Source organism: Rhineura floridana, chromosome 2, assembly GCF_030035675.1.
Source record: "Rhineura floridana isolate rRhiFlo1 chromosome 2, rRhiFlo1.hap2, whole genome shotgun sequence".
In the NCBI taxonomy this organism is placed as follows: Eukaryota; Metazoa; Chordata; class Lepidosauria; order Squamata; family Rhineuridae; genus Rhineura; species Rhineura floridana.
In genome coordinates, this window is record NC_084481.1 from 14027815 (window position 1) to 14048658 (window position 20844).

Here is a 20844-nt window from a genome sequence, read left to right on the forward strand (position 1 = left end):
AGGGCCAAGAGCAACAGAAAGCATTGAACTCATGTCTGACCACTCTGCAAGAAGCCTGTCACCACATCATAAGGACTAGAAACTGTCCAATGCAAACTGACAACCTCAGGATGCTGAATTCCACACCAAATTTTGCACTTTATTTGTACTTGCTGAGAAACGCAGGATACAGTCCTCAATTGTTAGCAGATTCTTAGCTCCCTGTTTTGAATACACATATTCTTCATATTTGGCAGGTGCCAAACCAAAGCTGGAGTATGTGTCACCAGAAACGAACAGGCAACCAATGCAACTGTTTTAGAACAGGGGTTATTTGATTTCTAAGGCAGTAATCTGGCTGCTGCATTTTGGAGCAGTTGAAGTTTCCAAATCATCTTCAAGGGCAGCCCCTCGTAGAGCACACTGCAATAATCCAATCTGAAAGTTACCAGAGCATAGAGTACTGTTGCTGCATCATCTCTGTCCAAAAGGGGCTGTTACTAGCAAACCAGCTAGAAACAGGGATTCCTAGCCACCAAGGCCACCTGAGCCTCTAGTGACAATGCTGGATCAAGGAGTACCCCCAAGCTACAAACCTGCTCCTTCCAGGGGAATGCAACCCCATTCAGAACAATTCATCTCCACATCTGCTGGACTTGAAAACTTGGAACACTTCAGTCTTTTCAAGATTCAGCTTCAGTTTGTTGGCCCACATTCAGCCTGTCATGGCCTCCAGACACCTGTCTAGCACCTCAACTGCCTCTCCTGATTCAGATGGCACAGAAAGGTAGAGCTGAGTGTCATCTGCATATTGGTGACACTTCACTCCAAAACTCCTGATGACCGTTCCCAGTGGCTTCCTTTAAAGGTTAAATAGCGTAAGGGAGAAGACAGAACCTTGCGGGGACACCACAGGAAAGCTACGATGGTGCTGAACAAAAGGCTCCCATAACTACTTTCTGGAAACATCCCTTAAAATAAGAGCAGTACAGTGCCTCCAACCCCCACCTCCTTGAGCCACTCCAGAAGGATACCATGGCCAATGGTATCAAAAGCTGCTGAGAGGGCAAGAAGAACAAGCAGGGTTGCACTCCCCTCATCCCTCTCTTAACAAATGTAATTGACCAGGGCGACCAAGGCAGTTTCAGTGCCATGACTGGTCCTAAAGCCAGAATGAAATGGATTGAGATATTCAGTCTTCTCCAAGCATGCCTGAAGTTGAACCACTGCTACATTCTCAAGCACCTTGCCCAAAAAAGGGTATTTGCCACTGGGTGATAGTGACTTAGCACTTTTGGGTTCAAGGAGGACTTCTTAAGGAGGGGATGCACCACCTCCTCCTTCAAGGCAGATGGTACTCTACCCTCCTCCAGTGAAGAATTAATCACTCCCTGGACCCACCCAATCAACCCCTCACTGCTATCTAAGAAGTCAAGATGGAGAAGGGTCAAGGGGGCAGGTGGTCAACTGCACTTCTTCAAGCAGCTTGTCCACATCCTCAGGCTGCAATAATCAAAACTGATCCAGCACAGATGGAACAGACAGTGCTCTGGGCACCTCTACTGGAATTGTTCTAACCGTGGCATCTAACTTGGTCCGAATAATAACGATTTTATCCCTGAAGTGGCTTCCAAAGTTGTTACAGCTGGCTTCTGAGGGTGTCGGAGCAAAGCTCTCTTGGCCCGATGATAAGAGCCCATATTTGGAACCCATTCCAAGCTTGAAAAACCCAAGTATAATTCCCCCCTACCCATAGAAATAGTCTGAATCCCCTTTAAGGGATGATGCAGGGGTGAAGCACGCCCCTCAATTTGGAATACTGTTAATTGAGAGGTGGTGAATTTGGTATGACAGTATTAGAAATAGATATGCTGGGGGATGCAGTTTAAGGAAAAATGCATTAAAATCTGACAGAAATGTATTTTTAAAAATATGAGTAAATTACCTCATGCACAGAGGGTGACAGAAACCCAGTGAATTTGGCATTAATATGAAAATAACTCTCTCACAGGCAGAGAGAAAAAGATGTTGGGATGTTTTAATTAGAATAATAAATTGGCCACATGAATGAATGGGGTGTTAATGGGAGCATTAAAGCAAATGCATGAAATAATTTGGTCTAAGTGCGTTATGGTGAACCACTATGAGACAGCAAGTAAGATCTCTTAAAGGAGAAATTTAAAAGTGGTAAAGTGAATTCTGTGTATGCTCAGAAGTTTTTAATTCTCTGAATTTGATTTTTGTATTGCTTTGCTATATAGGACAGCCTATTCACTGGTAAAGAAATCTAGGACTGTGTGATTAACAGAGGACGTCATTGCTATGTGAACATCGCATGTTGTCACAGAATGGCTCCCAGGATCCATGGCACATGGCAATGCAGAAATGGACAGTGGACAATGAATGGACTTGGACAATGAATGTGTGATTATGGTTAAATAAAGTGACACAAGATGTTACAATGATGAAATGAGCCCCAAGGGGGACAAAAAAGGAAAGACTAATTATAAAGCTTGGTTTAAATTGACACCCATATATATGATACAGAGATTAACCCCAGAGGCACCAAATTGGAATTATACCTATAGCCAAGAGTCAAACTGTGCTTCACGGAGGCTGCTGCAAGTAAAAAGAGATAGCAACCTATTTTTGATTGGATAGCATACTTGGCTCATGTTACCACACCAGAATTCCGGAATAAGCCCCCAGATAAATGGGTGGAGCCAGACCCAATGACAGAAAGGGCTATTTGGTTAAGCAGTGCCCCATGTGCCCTGCTGGATCGACCTCTATTGATTAGATATACAATAAAATAAAATTGGGGACAATGAAATTAAAAATAGACATTCAAAACTGATGTACTGGTGAAATCTGCAAATGGAAAGTTGTATTTGCAAACAGTAATATTAATCTGGTGTGAATAAGACTTATAAAGAATGTACCCTTGATCAAGGGGTGGGCATCAGCATCCACACTTAGCTATTCATGAAATATGGAGGCAAAAGGCTCCAGGAGGGAGCTTCCCCCTACCCAAGCCCATGGGGATGCAAAGAAATAGAAATAAGGTACCACATGTATCTAAGATCAAGGGATAAACAAAATAATGAAGGGGCTTGGCTTCTTACTGGGAGCCCCCCCCCCCAATAGTCCATGGCTGGGACCAGCAAGGCAAATGGGTGGGGGAGACTAGATAGGTACTGAAAAAGTATAAAAGGGTGAGAGCTACAAATAAGAGAGCAAGTCCTGGCAAAATACAGGCTATGTGAACAATCAATAATGTAATGCTTCATAAAAACAAGTAAGGGACCTTCTAGAGGCCCCAGTTCCGTTTATGCTCAGCCACAGAATAAATAGGGTGTGGCTATTGGGAATCATTAGTGTGACACTAATTCTGGATTGCCCCAGAATGGAGGTTTGCTTTCCCCATGTGTTAAGGAATTACCTCTGACTCTATAGGAAAGCAACAAAAGTTCAAACCAAGGTACAAGGTTTATCTAAGCAAGGTAAGAGAATGATGTTACCAGCAATTAAAAGGTGGAGTCCAACTGAAGGATATTTTGAATCTTGTCAAATAATGTTGATGGTAGTACATCTATTGTTTTTATGATGTTCTAGACCCTCTCCTGTGAGAGAGGCAGTAAACCCAACCTGGTGTCTAATAGAATGTGATGTTCTTGCTTATATTGTAAATATGATAAGTGCTGGTTATATAGAAGATATATGGTAAGTAGAGTGAAAGAGGAGGGGGGAGTACATGAGCAGTAGAATGCTGGATGATTGGCTGAGTGTTTGAATGGCTGAGAGTATAAATGGAAGAATGACAGTTGAATCTGGGTGGTGGTGTTTAGAAGGTTGAGAGGTTGTGGTTGTGGTTGTGTCTTTGAGAGGCTGAGAGGTTGGAGGTGGTGCTGTTGAGAGTGAGTCGGAGTTCTGAGGCAATTAGTAAAAAATCAAGTACCTAACAGAATATAGATGAAACCATATGCTTGTGAAACATTCCTTAAGTAATCTTGTTATTTCTGATATTCAATAAATACTTATTTGGTTTACCAAAGGCCTGATCCTTGGCTGGGGAAATATACAGACCAGAAGGGAGTGCAAGGTAATTACCAAGGCTGAACAGAAACTGTATCTAATGGTGGCAGCGGTGAAGGGAGAGATTGTAACAAGTCACGTATCCAGAGCAACCCAGAGTTGTATGCTTTAAATATAAAGATACAAGGGGGATGGGAACAGCATAGGCACACAGTCACAAAGTAACAAGCTATAGACAGACTTAGGCAAAGTCTCTGGGAGTTTGGGTTACAGAAAGTGACTGGTAGTGCTGCCTAGCAGTGGGATTTGTTGAATCTGTGCTAGAGCTGAAAAGGGTAAGAAGAAAACCTGACGTTCCTGTCTGCTGGTAGCCACAAGTGAGAGCTTCACTGGTGGTGCTGCGGAAGGACGTCACAAGCTCCCATAAATTGTAGCCATTAGGGTGGGGTAAACTGGCTCTTCTCCATGTTCACAAGGAACCCATGATCCTCCAGAACCTCCAGTGTGCACTGGACATGTTCATGCACTTAAGGAAAACTGTTTGTACCAACAGATTGTTGAGGTACAGGTAGATGCGAATGCCTTGAAGATGGTGATACGCCACCAGGGCAGTCATGACCTTGGCAAAGACTCTTGAGGCTGATGACAGGCTGAAGGAGAGTGCTCAGTACTGGAAGTGTTGGGCTCCATATGCAAACCTTACGGGGTTGGTAATATTGGTGTAGGCATGCCTCCTTCAAATCAATTGAGGCTAGAAAGTCTCCCTCCTGAAGCGCTTCCCTGATAGAATTCAATGATTCCATCTTGAATTGGCAACAGACTATGAAACAATTGATGTACTTCAGGTGCTGAATCAGTCTCCAAGAAAAATCTCATTAGGGCAAGGCAAATAAGATGGAGTAAACTCCTAGGTAGTGTTCTGCTGGAGGTGCTTCCTCGATAGCCCAAATCTCTAACAGGTGCCAAAAAGCCTTTGCATTTCTTGCCGCCCAGGGCACCAGTAAAAGGAAAAATATTGGGCTACTTAAAACTTTTATGCTGCAGCCTTGCTGTTCTGAATCCAGAACCCAGGTATCCACCTTGATCTACCGCCAGGCGGCAGCAAACTGGAGGAAACTGCCCCCCCTCAGGTGGCATCAGTACTTCTGCTGACAGTTACCCCACTTGGCCATGTCTGTGGAGTTGTTGGGCTTATGTCCTGTGTTGTGGTCTCCCCTGGTAGCCAGATCTATTCCAGAATAATGCCCAGGGAGACAGTAGTTGCAGCCCCTGCCAAGGGGCCTGCTTGCATGAAAGGGGTGATATGACAGATCAGGGGAGTATCTGTGTGTAGGCCTCTTGTCCTCTCTCGTTACCAGGTAGGGATTCCTCTTCTTCTTCAGGTCCACCAGGCTGTCCTTCAGCACTTCCTCCCAAAGAGTTTGGACCCAATGTATGGCTTGGTGGGCAAATCAGCCTTTGCTGCATTGTCTGTGTCCCAGGGATGCAACCACAGGGTTTGTCGGGCAACTACTCCTGCTGTCATGAATCTGACAGAAATCTATGGAGTCCAGAGTGGCATCTACAATAAAAAGTGGCAGTTCTGTGGAGTTTCAAAAGGATCTTTTTGATGTGTTCTGGCCCTGCTGTGGATTGTCCAACAGGTCATCAAGCCAGACCATCAACACCCTAGCAAATACTGAGGCCGTACATAAAGCCCCAACAGGCTTCATGAGATCTGCATAGAGTGAAATCTAATCTGCACTCAGTGGCACCCTTGAACTAGGTATCCCCTTCTTTAGGCAGGAAAGATTTCGATACAAGACTTGAAACAGGAGCATCCACCCCCAGAACGTGCAGCAGGACCATAAAGTCTACTTCTAAGGCACAGTATTTGTTAGTCAAAGAGGCCATCCTGTGATTGCAAAGTTGGGAATCCTATTCAGCATGAGTGAGTTCTCTGAAAGCCTCCAGCACTGGGATGTAGATGGGGAATTGGGTTCCTTCAGTACAGAGGCCCCCTTGCTTGTAGCGGGCCCAGGCTTTGCCTGGTTTTCCCTCAGACCAGAGTGTTCAGGACTCTACGAAGAAGGGCCATGTAATGCAGAGATTGGAAGAAATCTGAGAGAGCAGGGCTTGGGTTCTTCAACCTCCAAGTTCGTACCCCACTCTCCCTGCAGGCATTCAGAGTTGACAAAGTAGTCTAGGAGATCAGAAACCCTGGGCAGGATGCCTTGCAATGAGACCTTATCCCTACCCCAGGCAGAGTTGTAGGAATTAACTTTAACTTGGATTCCTGCATTGAGCAGGGGTTTGGACTCGATGGCCTTATAGGCCCCTTCCTGCTCTTCTATCCTATAATCCTATGATTAGGTGACAAGCCTTGCTCCTCATCCAAGGAGTGCAACTCCTGTTCCAGTTGGCGGGATCAGTTGGGAGGGGTCTGCATGGAAGGCTGCATAGCATGATTGAGGCAGAGTTTGTTGGCCAGGAACCTAACAGCACCTCCTTAATTTGGGATAACATTTCCGCTGTTAGTAACAGAGGCTGCTGTTAACTAGAATGAGAGCCGACGGATGCCAGACTAGACTGATCAGAAAACCCAATAAAATCCTCGTCTGATCTGTTAGGAGAGGTGAAAAGGTCACACTGGCTCCTTCCCATTGTCTTCTGTTGCATGCTTCCCTGCAGCCATGTTTAGGGATGATAGCATGTGATGCACCTATATGGCTTCCTCTTGGCCCAGATACTTTGTCCTGTGGAAATCCTGATCAACTACGGCCTTAGATGTGCTAGCCATGTAGCTTTCTGAACCCCCTGCCTGGTCTTATATTTCTTAGCCTTGTGAGCCTCATTTGGGTGCCCACTACCTGAGGATGACTTGTTCTTGCTCCCTGTGGTGTTCTTGGGGGCTGTGCTACGCAAGGCTTGCCCCACCGATGAGCAGGGTTGGTCAGGAGCATCTTACACTGTTGATATCTTGGCAGGCCCTTCCCTCACACCTTATGCAAGGTGGCACTGCTTCCTACCAGGTACTCCATGTCTACCACTTACAGAATATACGCTTCCCTGCTCCCCACAAGAGAACTCCATGGGGAGGGTTTTTTAAAAAACTGGATTTGTCCTTCTAAAGGAGAAAGGGTGGGCACATCTGCAGCTTAGACAGGAGCAGGGAAGAGGTTTGGAGGCAAGAGGTGGACACTGAGTAAACTGTAGAAGCACAGGAAAAATTGGGCAAAAACACTGTTTTCAAAACGGCGGCTGCAACTCTGTGAGCCTTGAATAGAGGCTCCGCAGCTTATGCTGTTGACTGATTCCCCAAAGAAGGAGAAAGGCTAACCCTGCAAGGCAGACTGAAGCAGAGGGTGGGAGAGGAAAAGGCTAAGCCTGCAAAGTGGACTGAAACAGAGGGGGAGGAAAATGGCAGACATGAAGTACCTGGTAGGAAGCAGCGCCACCTTGCATAAGGTGTAAGGGAAAGGCCATCAGCGTTGCTAGCTGCTCTGCAGCTCGACGTGCTGACTAAAGGCACCATGGCCCAGGATAGCAGAGCAACAGACTAGGGAGATGAAAACCAAATCAAGCATGGGGCATCTAGAGGAAGTGCTGCAGCCTGAGAGACATAGAGATGGCTGATTCTGCTGCTGGCTGTTCTAGTGGCGGGGCCTAGAATCTTAGGGCCTAGAGCAGCGGGCAAAAAAAGAAGGAGCTGAGAGCAGGCACAAAGTAGAGCTAGGGAGGGTGAGAAAAATTTTCCCCAGTGGACACAAGGTAGTGGTAGGAGATACAGACCGTGGTGGCACAAGGGAGAGAAAAAGAGTAAACTGAAGCCAAAGAGGAAAAGGGAGTCTTTTTTTCTAGTGCTAGGAAGATCTAAAAGAGTTAAAATTCAAAAGATTAAAGATGGGAAACAGCAGCCAAAACAACTAAAGGAACCAAAACTCAAACAGCTTGGACCTAGGATTATCTGATGTGCCTTGATCAAAGTTAGAGAAAATGAACTAGAGTCCAAGCAGTGATGTTAGCTACTTCCGGAAACCTTGAACTTGGGTGCATTTCCTGTCCTCGGACACCAGATGGCAACAAAGCCCATGTGATGGACCAGCATCCAAGGAAAATTAGTTTTGCAGAATAAAATTGACCCTATTCCCTCAGGGTGAATAGCATGTGACCACTACATATTTTGGAAAGTTGTTTGTCTATTCACTATGCATTTAGACACTCTTTAAGATTTGTATCCAAATTGTGATGATGTTTCCTGAGTTCAAGGAGCAGGTTTTCATCTCTGTTTGAATACAACTGAATACCATTTTGAATCGAGATGGCAGGCTTAACCTTTCAAAACTGCACTGATTTTAATCAAATTTTGCATGATTGTTTCTGATATTGAGGATCAGGTTTTTTTCTACACCTGGATACAATCTGATACCATTTTTAATCAAGATGGCAGACTGAACCTTTCAAAACTGCACCAATATTAACCACTGATTCCAAAACTGCACTGTTTTTGTTTGTTTGTTTTGTTTCTTAGAATTCCCGAGCAACACAAGGTACAAGACTGATAGTTCTTATACAAGTCTCAACCTGCCTGTTCCTTCTGGGCCATCGGCATTGTTCCCACAGTGACCACCGTGCTCTCTCTTTGTCTTCATATTTTGCATGACGTGCAGCATAGATATCATCTGAAAGACCTTCGGCCTAAATATTAAAGTGCCCAAATTATAAACATTATTTAAACATTAACAGCAGCTGGGGGGGGAATAGTTCAGTTATAGATTTTCAACAGTCTAAACGTATGATATACCTGATGAGAAAGCAATTCAATCATATTAAGACCTAAACAGCACCCCTACCTTACCTCCACCAGAACACTGCAGCATGGACAAAAAAAGGGATTTTTTAAAGGCAACATTAATGCAAAATCAGCTCTTAAGAATTTAATTCTGTTCAAGTTGTTTGTAAAATAAGAAAAAACACTAGAAACACCTTGAAAACCAAGTCTATGAAGTTAGCATATACAAGGCTTAAATCTCTTCATACAAATAGGAAAAAAACATAATTTCTTGGAATGGAGATAATGTTTAGAGATGCATGTAATAAAAATAAGAAATGTTACAAGCAATATTTGACAATGTGCTAAGGAAACAGGTATTCTAAAGAGAGACTAACATGAAATGCCAACATTCTACCAATTTAAGGTTACTAGGTGTAAGTATAGACCAAATACATTCTCATGAATGGATCAATTCAAGTATTATATTACCAACAAACAATCCCCATATCTAGATATCCCTTCCTATTGCAATTTATCATGGAAATGAATTGACTGCATAGATTAATACCCCTTAAATATAAGGTGACAATTTCTAGAGAGGTGGCCAAGTAATACCACACAGTTCATGAAGTTGGAACTATGATCCTTTTAGCCAATATTTGCTGTGTTGAAAGCAAATGAAAGCTGTCATGCATAGAGCCAAAGAATATCCTAAGATACACAGTTTTAAATGTAAGGTGACAATTTCTAGAGAGGCAGCACATACACACAAAGTTTGGGGAGAGGGATAATGGAGAGAAATTAGATCAGAGGGAAACAAACAGCAAAAAGAACAGTGATAATTATGTTAAAAGAAATTAATTTAGGTAAACCAGCGCACCAGAATTCTAGCCTAGGCCTTTTACAGAGTTGCTCAATGGAATGTGTATCACACTTGTAGCATCTGTATTGCATACACATGTGCCTGGCACCAGTGAGGATATAAATCTGGATTGGTTTCCATATGCGTTACTACTCTTTATGTTTCCAGATTGTGAAATATGACACTGCATTTTGTACAGCAGCCCTGTCGTTCATTAGATTACTATCTTCCACAGAAGAAGGAACATGATAACTCTACAGTACAGGCAGGGAAGAAATAGGTGACAGATTACAGAGCAATCCAAATGACAGGGAGCTGGTGGGAAGGAGGGCTGGTGGAAGAGGAGCCAATGGAAAGCTCTGCGGCATCCACTCCCCATTTGGGAGCTGCCATCCCAACTGAGCGTTGCCTCCATCAGGAGCTGTGCATGGGAGCCAGCAGGGAAGGAACCGTTTTACTCACCAGAAAGGTGTTTCTCTGTGGGCACCAGGACACCCTTAAGTGGGTATTGTCTTCCTTGCTAGTGCTTGAGGCAGAAAAGAGTTAACACTCCAAACAGACCGTTAGTGCGGCCCCTCCCCCAGAGTGCTAGTTCGCCATCTGGCCAAGCTTAAAAAATATAAATTTATACACATATAAAGACACTGACCACAATAACGATAAATAACATGAAACAAACAACTTGCACACCTTCAGTTGTAATAATAACCATTCAGTCTCCACCCAGACTGATTGTAACTTCTACTGACTTGTACACGCGCTAGGTCTGATCATTGATCCTTCAGCCTCCACCCGTTTCATTACAATGTTTTCTGTCATTTGCATCCCAGGGTGGGCCTTGGCGGTGTCCTGGTGCCCACAGAGAAACACCTTTCTGGTGAGTAAAACAGTTCCTTCTCCAGTGAGCACCAGGACAACACCAAGTGAGATGTTCCAGAGCTGACCTATTGAATGGGTGGGTACATAAACTTTCAATGATCTTTCAGCACCTGCTGAATAACTCGCCTCCCGAAGGCTGCCTCAGCCGATGCATAAATATCTACTTTATAATGTTTAGTAAAAGTATTTGGAGTTGCCTAGGTGGCCGCCCTACATATCTCTTGAAGAGATGCATTTGTTGAATAAGCTGCAGTAGCAGCTGCTGCTCTTGTTGAATGAGCAACGATACCTGAAGGCAATGGTATGTTTAGAGAACTATACGCTAAGGCAATGCAGCCCTTAATCCATCTCGCTAAAGTAGAAGAGGACACCTTTTTACCCAGAGTAGTTGGGTGGTAAGAAACAAACAAAGAATCAGTGTGCCTTATCGGCCTTGTCCTATTTATATATACCTTAAGTGCTCTCCTCACATCTAACGAATACCAAGCTCACTCTAGAGGATGCTTTGGTGAAGGACAAAATGTTGGCAATACCAATTTCTGCTGACTGTGAAAAGCTGTATTAACTTTTGGAACAAAAGCAGAATCTGTTCTCAATATGACTCTGCCAGTATGGAAAATACATAGATGTTTTGCTACTGAGAGAGCTCCAAGCTCAGAAACTCGTCTAGCTGATGTTATTGCTACCAGGAATAACACTTTGAATGACATTATTCGTAACGTGGAAGTTTTCAATGGTTCAAATTGTGGTTTTTGGAGAGCTGACAAGACCTTGTGAAGATTCCATGTTGGAAATCGATGATGAACAGGTGCCGACAACAGAGAAGCCCCTCTTAAAAATTGTTTCAGATACAGATGAGCTCCCAGTGATTCAGAAGAAGAGTTAGAAAGCACTGTTGACAACGCAGATGCTTGTCTTCTCAAAGTATTGGGTCTCAACCCATGCTTCAAACCAGCATTTAAAAAGGATAACACCTCTGTAATTCCTGACTTCCGAGCCATAACGTGGTTCCAACTACATCATTTCAAAAATGCCGCCTAGGTATACTGGTAGTTTTGTATTGTGGAAGGTCTTCTAGATGCCAATATTGTTGTTACCACCTCAGTTGGCAATCCAGCTCTCAACAGTTTGCTCCGCTCAACTTCCATGTGGTTAAGCTCAACCATTGCAGATTGGGGTGCCAAAGTGGCCCCTGTAGCAGCAAATCTGGTCGAAGAGGCAGAGTCCATGGGGGCACAACAGATAGGTTGACTAGCTCTGAGAACCATGGCCTACTCCCTTTATATATTCTGCTGTCAACGATTGTAGAGTGTGCTCTGCCCAGGAAATCAGTCTCGATGCCTCCCGATGAAGCACCAGTGACCTTGTCCCTCCTTGACGATTTATTAACGCTTTCACACAGTTGTCTGTTCTCAGCAGCACATGCTTGAGATGGAATAAAGGCACAAAATGCTGCAGCGCCAATCGTGCTGCCCGAAGTTCCAGTAAGTTGATGCTTTGCTTTGATTCCTGAGGAGACCAAGATCCCTGCAGCATTTGACCTCTGCAGTGAGCTCCCCACCCTTGGAGACTTGCATCTGATGTCACAGTGTCCCATGGTGGGTCCTTTAAAGGAATACCTCTGCGTAGATTACAATCCTTTGTCCACCAATGAAGAGCAGTCTTCAGTCGCAAAGTCAGAGCAACCTGAAGATGTCTGGAATGTGCTATCTGCCACTGGTATGGTAACAGTGTCCATTGTAGAGGCCAAACATGAAATCTGGCCCATGGTGTAACTTGGATAGTGGAAACAAGCATTCCTAAAACCTTTGCTAAGACCATTAAGTCCTCTGCAGTCTTCCCTAGCAGTGGTTGAACCGCCAACTTTATCTTTTGCACTCTGTCCTCCGAAAGAGAAATTGTCTCCCCTTCCGTATCTATCATTGCTCCCAAATGCTGTAAACGTCGTTGAGGGAACAAGTGACTCTTGGGTATGTTCACCAAGAATCCATGATCCTGGAGACCTGCTAATATGGTGTGAATGTCCTGATAAGCTGACTGAGCTGTCTGCGAACGAATCAGAAAGTTGTCTAAATATGGGTAAAGATGCAACCCCTGTTGATGGAGATGAGCGACAAGGGTCACCATTATTTTTGTGAAGACCCTTGGCGCTGACGCCAAGCCAAAGGGCATTGCACTGTACTGATAGTGTTGATTGTTGTAAGCAATACAACAATATTCTTGCGAATAGATTGGCACATGTAAATATGCCTTGGTTAGATCTATGGAAGCTAAGAAGTCCCGAGCCTGAAGGGCTACTTTTATGGACACCAATGTTTCCATGTGGAATTTCCTGTATCTTACAAATCTGTTGAGGAATCTTAGATCGAGCACCGCCCTCCAATTGTTTCCTTTTTTTGGCACGATAAAGAGGACGGAATAAACGCCACAAAATTTCTGGGTCTGCTGAACCGGTTCTATGGCTGCTATCTGCAACAGGTGTTCTATTAGTAGCCTGCACTTCTCTGGATTCGCCGAAACAGGTCATAGAATAAATCTGTTTGGAGGCATAGCCTGAAACTCTATCTGATACCCATACTGCACGACATTTTTTACCCAGTGATCTGATGTTGTCATCTGCCAAAGTTGTGCAAATCTCAGCAGGCGTCCTCCCACTGGTATCTGCAATAAGTCAGAACTGTCTTTGTTGCCTTCCACCTCTGTGGGTAGCTGAGCCTGTATTTCGCACTGCTGACTGCGCAACTGGAATCGTGGATGACCCCAAGCTTGTCTGATAACATGGAAATCTCACCCCCTTCCTCCTAATCTAGATGGACGAAAGGACTGGTATGGTTGAAAAAAGTGAAAAAGGCGCTGGTCATCTCATCTTTTACTTGTTACTGGCATTGCCTTCTTTTCTTTTGTTTCAACTAATACTGCGCTCAGCACATCCTCACCAAACAACTTCTTGCCTGCATATGGTTCTGTAGCCAACACCATATGGGAAGAAACATCTGTGTCCCAATGACGAAGCCACAAAATGCGCCTAGCTACCACTTCAGCAGCCATGGCCCTTGCTGCGAACTGAGTCGCATCCATTGTCACATCCGCAATGAAAGCCTCTGTTCTCGACACCTTCAAAATTGTTTTCCGAAGTCTTTCTGGCTCCTGATCTGGATTTTCCAAAACTTCGTCTAGCCACAATAATGCAGCTCTTGAAAACACAGATGCTGCAATAGATGTACGTACAGACAATGCTGTCGCTTCATGGAACTTTTTAAGTGCAACATCCAGCTTTCGTTCTGTACGATCTTTCAATTGAGCATCTGCATCTCTTAAAAGGAAATTTCTAGAAACTAAAGCAGAAATTGGGGAATCAATGGCTGACGTTCTCAGCTGCTCCTTAAACTCTGGCTCCAGTAAGTATAGTTTCTTAGCATACGTCATTGATTTGGTAGACTGAACTGGTGAGTCCCATTCAGATTTTACTATTTTTCTGAGCAGTGATGGTACCTTAATCACCTTATCACTAGGACTTTGGTTCTGGAAGAACAGATGCTCCCCTTGAGGTAAAAGGTGCCTGTTCTGTAACTGCATCATTCAAATCTAAAGCCGCCATAGCCTTGCATAGCAGAGGCATGTAGTAAGCGCTATTAAACAACCTATTTTTGTGAACCATCACTCCATTCATCTGTTTCCTCTTCCAGATCAACCACTGAATCATCGTGCATAAACTGTTGCCTAGCAGAATTTGATCTGTCAGGTCTGTATGCCAAGAACCCATGTGCTCTACCCCTGGCCACATCATGTGGATCCGGTAAGCCATTTGCACTTTCCCTTTGGAGCTCCTGTTGCTCAACCTCAGGCATACCTGCCTGACTCATCTGAGCACTGCACTGCTGCATATTGTGTTGCAAGTGACTGTCTCCTGCTGCACGACTGTGCTGTTGTGACTGTACAGGAACCACTTGAAAAGACTAGCGAAAAGCAGCTAGTTCTGCTGAAATATCACCCATAAGAGCTTCTCTAATATAATTTAATTCTGCAGCTCCTAACTGAAAAGACTTCACCTGCTGAAGTTCCTGGTTTGAACATGAGGTGGCAGCAGAGCCCATCTGTGTGGAGTTTATATGATGCTGGTTATGCTTATTTGCCTAAAGCAAAACTCTCTGCTACTGTTAATGACTGTGCCCAGAAGCAGCATTATTACTCAAAGGCACCGTAGCCTCACTCCTCTGTGGAACTTCAGGGTGCTGAATATTAAAACCTGTGAATTCCTCATCATCTTCCTCAGAATCTGAGCAAAAAAGGACTGAAGGGTCTGGAACCCTCTCTTCCCCTGAGAGCATTTCATCATTTACTGCACTCCACTGCTGGGTTTGCTCTCCTACATACAGTGCCTTTCTGCCCTGTAACGACGTTGGCAAGGGAGCATCATCATTATAATCTCTGGTTTCCTCAGCAGCAACCCTTCCTGATTGCTCTGCTGCAGGGTTCAGTGTATGTTTTGTTTTAGTCACATGTTTGCATCCTGATTGCTCTGCTACCGCATTGCTTACAGGATTTTCTGCACTTTTAACTGTTTGCACATTTTTGCGCCCTGATTGCTGTGCTACCACACTGCCTACAGGGTATGCTGTATCTTGGAGTGCTTTCACAGTGCTCTGATACCTCATCGCTTACAGGGGAAACAGCGGCGTGCTGTTGATTAACAGTCGCTCTCTGTGCTACCGCCAGAGTGAGTGGGCCACGCGCTGCCTGCGAGGCTGTTTGAGTGAAATGGCGGCTGCCTCTGTGCGTGCTGCAACGGCTTGTCTTTTTAACTGTTGGTTTGTGCGAGTGGGCTGTAGGTGCTACCGCACCAAGTGCTCCTACCGTTTGTTTAGAGAGCTCTGAGGAGATCCTACTTCGCTCCTTAGGCATTTCGCCTTCAGCAGGAAAGCTTATCTAGTATCTTTTGTGGTCCCCTTGTATTTGTTTATTTAATTAACTGAGGGGAATCATTAGGCTAATTAATCTCAGAAAGTCAAAGACATACTAGCGAGATATGCTGAATGGAGTAACAAACACCTAACTGCCACTCAGGCACTCTATGTTTATCGTTAGCAAACTACATACAAACACCCAGAAACAAGTAAACTGAACGTTAACTACTAATAAATAATTTAAATAGACAAATAGATAAGAATCTAACTCGGCCAGACTGAAGAGCAAGGCGAAAATCAGTACTGCTCAAGCGAGGCAGGAAAAATAACTAGCACTCTGGGGGAGGGGCCGCATTAACAGTTTGTTTGGAGTGTTAACTCTTTCCTGCCTCAAGCACTAGCAAGGAAGACAATACCCACTTGGGGGTGTCCTGGTGCCCACTGGAGAAGAGCCAGCTCCCAAGAACAGGCCTATAGGGGAGTAAGCATTCTCTATAGGCCACCATGGGAATATTTTTACTGTGCCAGCCTGTTAGCCAGCGGAATTCTCATGGGACCTGCAGGAGTGCAGGGACTTGGATGTTACATAAGTCCCTCTGCCGCAGCTCCCCCCTTGCCACAACCCCCAGAACACCCCATTTTCAGGGCTACTTCCAGCTTCCCCAGCTCTCCATCCTCTGGGCTTGCTCCTCCCAATGGCGCTAGCAGGGTTCTGTCAGTACCGCAGCTCAGCCAGGATGGGGGACTTCTCTGGCAAAGCCTGACGGAGCCAGAAGCCTGCCAACTCAGCCAGGGGTCTGCCACATCCACCTCCCCTCAGCCCGGCACAAATAGGACTTGGATAGTGCCCTTACTTGGTTACGATCTGGTCTTTTCCCTGGAAGACAGAAGCAGGAACATATGCTCTGTCCCAATAACCCAGAAAAAAATAACTTTAGCCTGAGCAGTTGTTCAAGAAAGTTATTTCAAATAGATTTTAATAACATGATATACCAAGTGTAAGAGAAAATGGTTTTGGGAAGAGCATTCCATAATTCTGATTCAGGATATGCTTCTTCACAAGATTGATATAATTGATTTTTATGAACATTCCAGCCCCACTTAACCAGTATCTTAGGAAAATAATTGGACAATATTGCACTGTATATTTCTGATTTGATTGCTTCCTTCCCTCCCTTGTACAACTCACAAATGCGTGTGTGCTGGTGATACTATTTATTTTGAAAAACAAAATTATCAGTTTCTAGTTTAAGGGAACTAGAAAACTACTGACTATAAAACAAAAGCAATGTTATACATTATCAGATCAATTGAAATACAGCCTACCTTTTCTTCATATTCGTGCAGACTTCCCAAAGGCTCGAGGTGAACAATTCTCCAGCTGTGGTTGAAAAAGATTCCTCAATGCATAACTCACTTCTTTCACATTGTAAAAAATCATGTTGCATAATAAACATTGTAAATGCACTAATTCAATAAATGAAATAGTTTAATTCATTTGCATAGTTAAATTCAAAACCACTGGCTGAGTTGATACAACCTTCTCTTTGGATCCTATCAAGTCAGTATTTTGCTTGTGTACAGTCATTTGGTTGTGAAAAAGAGCCAAAAGATCATCTGCCTCCTCTAAGTACTATAAAATTGTCTGCTTTATGGGAAATCTGAGCCAAAATTATTTAACTGTGATAGTAATAAATCACTGCTGTATGTTTGAAAAGTGGGGAAGTTCATAAAAAATTATCTAGCATTGATATTTAACTATGAATTATGACAATTTTCCAGATTCACTGTAACAACTTCACCTCAGTTATCTTTACTGAGTGTCAGTGTAACACATTTGAAGAATTCTCATCTATGCAAAAGTCAGACTCTTAGTTTTCACTACCCAAAGAGCCCCTGATATCAGTGACACGGTTAATTTATCTGTCACAGTACATGGGGCTTGGAAGTAGAACTGCAACATAATTTTTGTCCTCAGTTCTCAAGGCAGAGTATGTTTTATGGAGCACATAAAGCTTCTTCAACACTGCTTTCTGCTTTTCAAATACTGCTTTTTGCAAGTGTTTGCAGCCATAATTTCCTGATCTACTACTGCTTTGGCACAATTTTTGCTATAGCAAAACCAAACCAAACCAGGACAACTTCTCATTTACTACACAGTCCTAACCAATTGTGGATCATGATGATGTTATGGAAACAATCAGATTTGGCTGTGTGGTGACATTACTAAGGGCACACAAAGCCAGACTGCTCTCATTGGGAAATCCTGAAACAGCCATATAATGTCAGAATGTTTGGATGCATCCTTGAATATGCATTTCAACATCCCATTGGGATGAATATAGTGTACAGGCGCCCTCTGCATTCAGATATGTTCTAACATGCATCTGTGTTATCTTGCTATGCTGTTGTAGTTTCATTGCTGCAGAACAGTGAGTTCTCCTAAATATCTTCTTACCCTTTGAGTTACCTCCTTCTCACATAATCAGAAACGTGTTTTTCTAGGGATGATAAATGTTTGCAATATAGCCTCACAGTTTGGCTCAACTCTACTTTAATTTTAAATATGACCCTTGTAAAATATAGTTTTTATTTATTTATCTAAAATATTTCTAAACCACACTTTCATATAAATTCACAAGGCGATATACAGACTATCCAGAGTATTACAATAAAAACATTAATCACATCAGTATGAGCTGGTTGGCAAAGAAGATTTGAAAGGCCTATCTGAATAATACAGTGTCTAGAAGACATCCCAAGCACGGATGACTCTTGCTGAACCTCTATTGGCCAGATGTTCCACAGGGCAGGGCCAGTCAACCAAAGCCAGCCAAACCTCAGTGACACGCAGGACTACTAAGAGTGTCCCATCAGAAGACCACAGTAATCAAGGCAAAGGGTAAGGCATCAAACAGTCCTTAAGTAACTTTGGGCTTTCTGTATTAACACAAGAACCTTGAACCTAGCCCAGTAACAGATTGGTAACCAGTGCAGCGCTTTCAGCAGCAGAGCAGTATGTAGCCAGTAGCACTCTCCTGTGTGCAGTTCGGCCACCTCATTCTCCACTAGCTGCAACTTCCAGACCAAAGAGAAGGGCAGCCCCACATAAAGCATATAACAATAACTGAGTCTTGAGGTTACCAACACATGGACCATTGTGATCAGGCTATCCCAATTCAGGAATGGTCACAGCTGGTGTACAAGCCAAAGCTGGCAGAAGGCACTTCTAGTCACAGAGATCACTTGGGCCTCTAGTGACAAAGATGGATCAAAGAGTACCCTCAAGCTGCAGACATTCTTCCTTCAGAGACTGCCATCCCACCCAGAACAGACAATTGATCTATCTCCCAGACATAAGAAAGGCCTATGACGTTCTAGGATTCAAGCTCCTACCCCTCTGCCTGGGCCTTATCAGGAGGAGCTGCAGGCTGAGTCGTGCTGCTGCAGGGATGAGACTGTGCTGGGACCATCAAGGAGCAAGCATTTCCACCTGCCTTGCCCCACCCCTCTGCCTGGGCCTTATCAGGAGGAGCTGCAGGCTGAGTCGTGCTGCTGCAGGGATGAGACTGTGCTGGGACCATCAAGGGGCAAGCATTTCCACCTGCCTTGCCCCACCCCTCTGCCTGGGCCTTATCAGGAGGAGCTGCAGGCTGAGTCGTGCTGCTGCAGGGATGAGACTGTGCTGGGACCATCAAGGGGCAAGCATTTCTATCTGCCTTGTCCCCTACCCCTGCTCTTAGTGACATTTGTTTGGGGACTGTCCTTTACCGGGAAGATGAATGTTTTTGGTTTGCTGTTCCTGTTTTTTTAGCTGTTCCGTTATTGTTAGTTTTTATTGTTAGTCTCTTAATGTTTTGATGTTTGCATGTTCTGCTTTGTACGTCGCTTAGAGTGGCTGACAATTCAGCCAGATAAGCGACTAGTAAGTCGAATAAATAAATAAATAAATAAGCTCAGCTTGTTGGCCCGCATCCAGTCCTCCATTGCACTGTTCCAGAACTTGCAGAGCCTCTCCTGACTCAGAAGTAATGGAGAAACAGAGCTAGGTATCATCAACATACTGATGATATTTTGCTCCCAAACTCCTAATGGCCACTCCAAACAGCTTCATACAGATGTTGAATAGCATTGGGAACAAATGGTGCCTTATGACACTCCATAGCATAAATACTATGGAGTCAAAGAGCACTCTTCCGATGCTACTCTCAGGGAATGACCTTGCAGGTAAGAATGGAGCCACTGTAGCACAGTGCCACCAATGCCCATCCCACAGAGTTGGCCCAAGAAGATACCATGGTCAGCGGTATCAAAATTAAAACATCATGGAGGGGGATGCATTCCTCCTGTCCTCTCTACAAAGGTCATCCACTGGGGTGACCAAGGCTGATTCAGTCCCAAATCCAGACTGGAATGGATCCAGATAATCAGTCTCATCCACGAATGTCTGCAGCTGTTCCACCACAACCATCTCAATCACGTTCTCATATTTGCGACCGAGCAGTATTTGTTACAATCCTTTGGGTCAAGGGCTGGGTTTTTTTCAGTAGTGGCTGCACTACTGTCTTCCTTACGGTGGCAGGCGCCAGTCCCTCACATAGTGAAGCATTTACTACTTCCTGGACTCAGTCAGCCTCCTCTCCCAGCTTGATTTCACTAGTCATAAGGAGCAGTGATCCAAAGGACGCATAGTCAGGCTCGTAACTGCCAGCACCCTGCCCACCTCTTAAACTGAAACAGATCAAGGTCGAACAAGATGCAGCACCAGACATCTGAGCTGGAACTGCAACAGTAACATCTAAACCTCCATGAAGTCAAGTGACTTTGTCCTCAAAATGGTGCACCAAACATTCAAAACAGGCCTCCCTGTTGCCTTCATAGGCTTGCCCCCACTGGCTGGTGAGACCAAGTTCCAGATGACCTGCAAAAATTCTGCTGGATGGTTACTTGAGAATCCAATAGAGGCAGTGAAGTAGGACTTTTTGCTGCCTTTATTTCCACAAGATAATTATGTGTTCTATCCAACGCTCAGTCAGCCTTACAGCAGGATCTGCACCACTGGCATTTTAGCTGGCATCCAGCCTGCTTCATTTTTACACTGTCTTGTGAATGAAAACAAATTAACTGTACCTTGGAGTGAGAATTTCTTTACACTGTAGTTTCTCCAACTTAGATGGTGCAACCAGCGACATAGGAATAACAATATTATCTATATCATAGGAGCTCTCACTTCTCAGTCTCCGTCTTGAATTGAGCTATTTAAAAAAATGTCATTATATATTTGGTGACATTAAATGGACACACAAAATCAAAAATAAACTTTAGTGCACAGAACTAGTAAGAACACCAGCTTTAATACTCAAGATGAATACTACTGAAGTGTTTCTCAATTTTCTGTATCATTTTTCTTCTTTTTAAGCTATCCTTTCTCA

The 20844-nt window shown here is 44.1% G+C and overlaps 1 protein-coding gene across 3 annotated transcripts in view; it reads right to left on the reverse strand.

The window, feature by feature from the left end:
- Positions 1–20844, reverse strand: part of KANSL1L (KAT8 regulatory NSL complex subunit 1 like) — a 105475-nt gene that overhangs the window by 6880 nt on the left and 77751 nt on the right. For all 3 annotated transcript variants that reach the window (XM_061607868.1, XM_061607869.1, XM_061607867.1), the window contains exons 11-13: positions 20543–20667; positions 16739–16793; positions 8582–8691 (exon numbers count right to left, since the gene is read on the reverse strand). In XM_061607868.1, coding sequence (XP_061463852.1) covers positions 8582–8691; positions 16739–16793; positions 20543–20667 — 290 coding nt within the window. The remainder of the gene's footprint in view (positions 1–8581; positions 8692–16738; positions 16794–20542; positions 20668–20844) is intronic.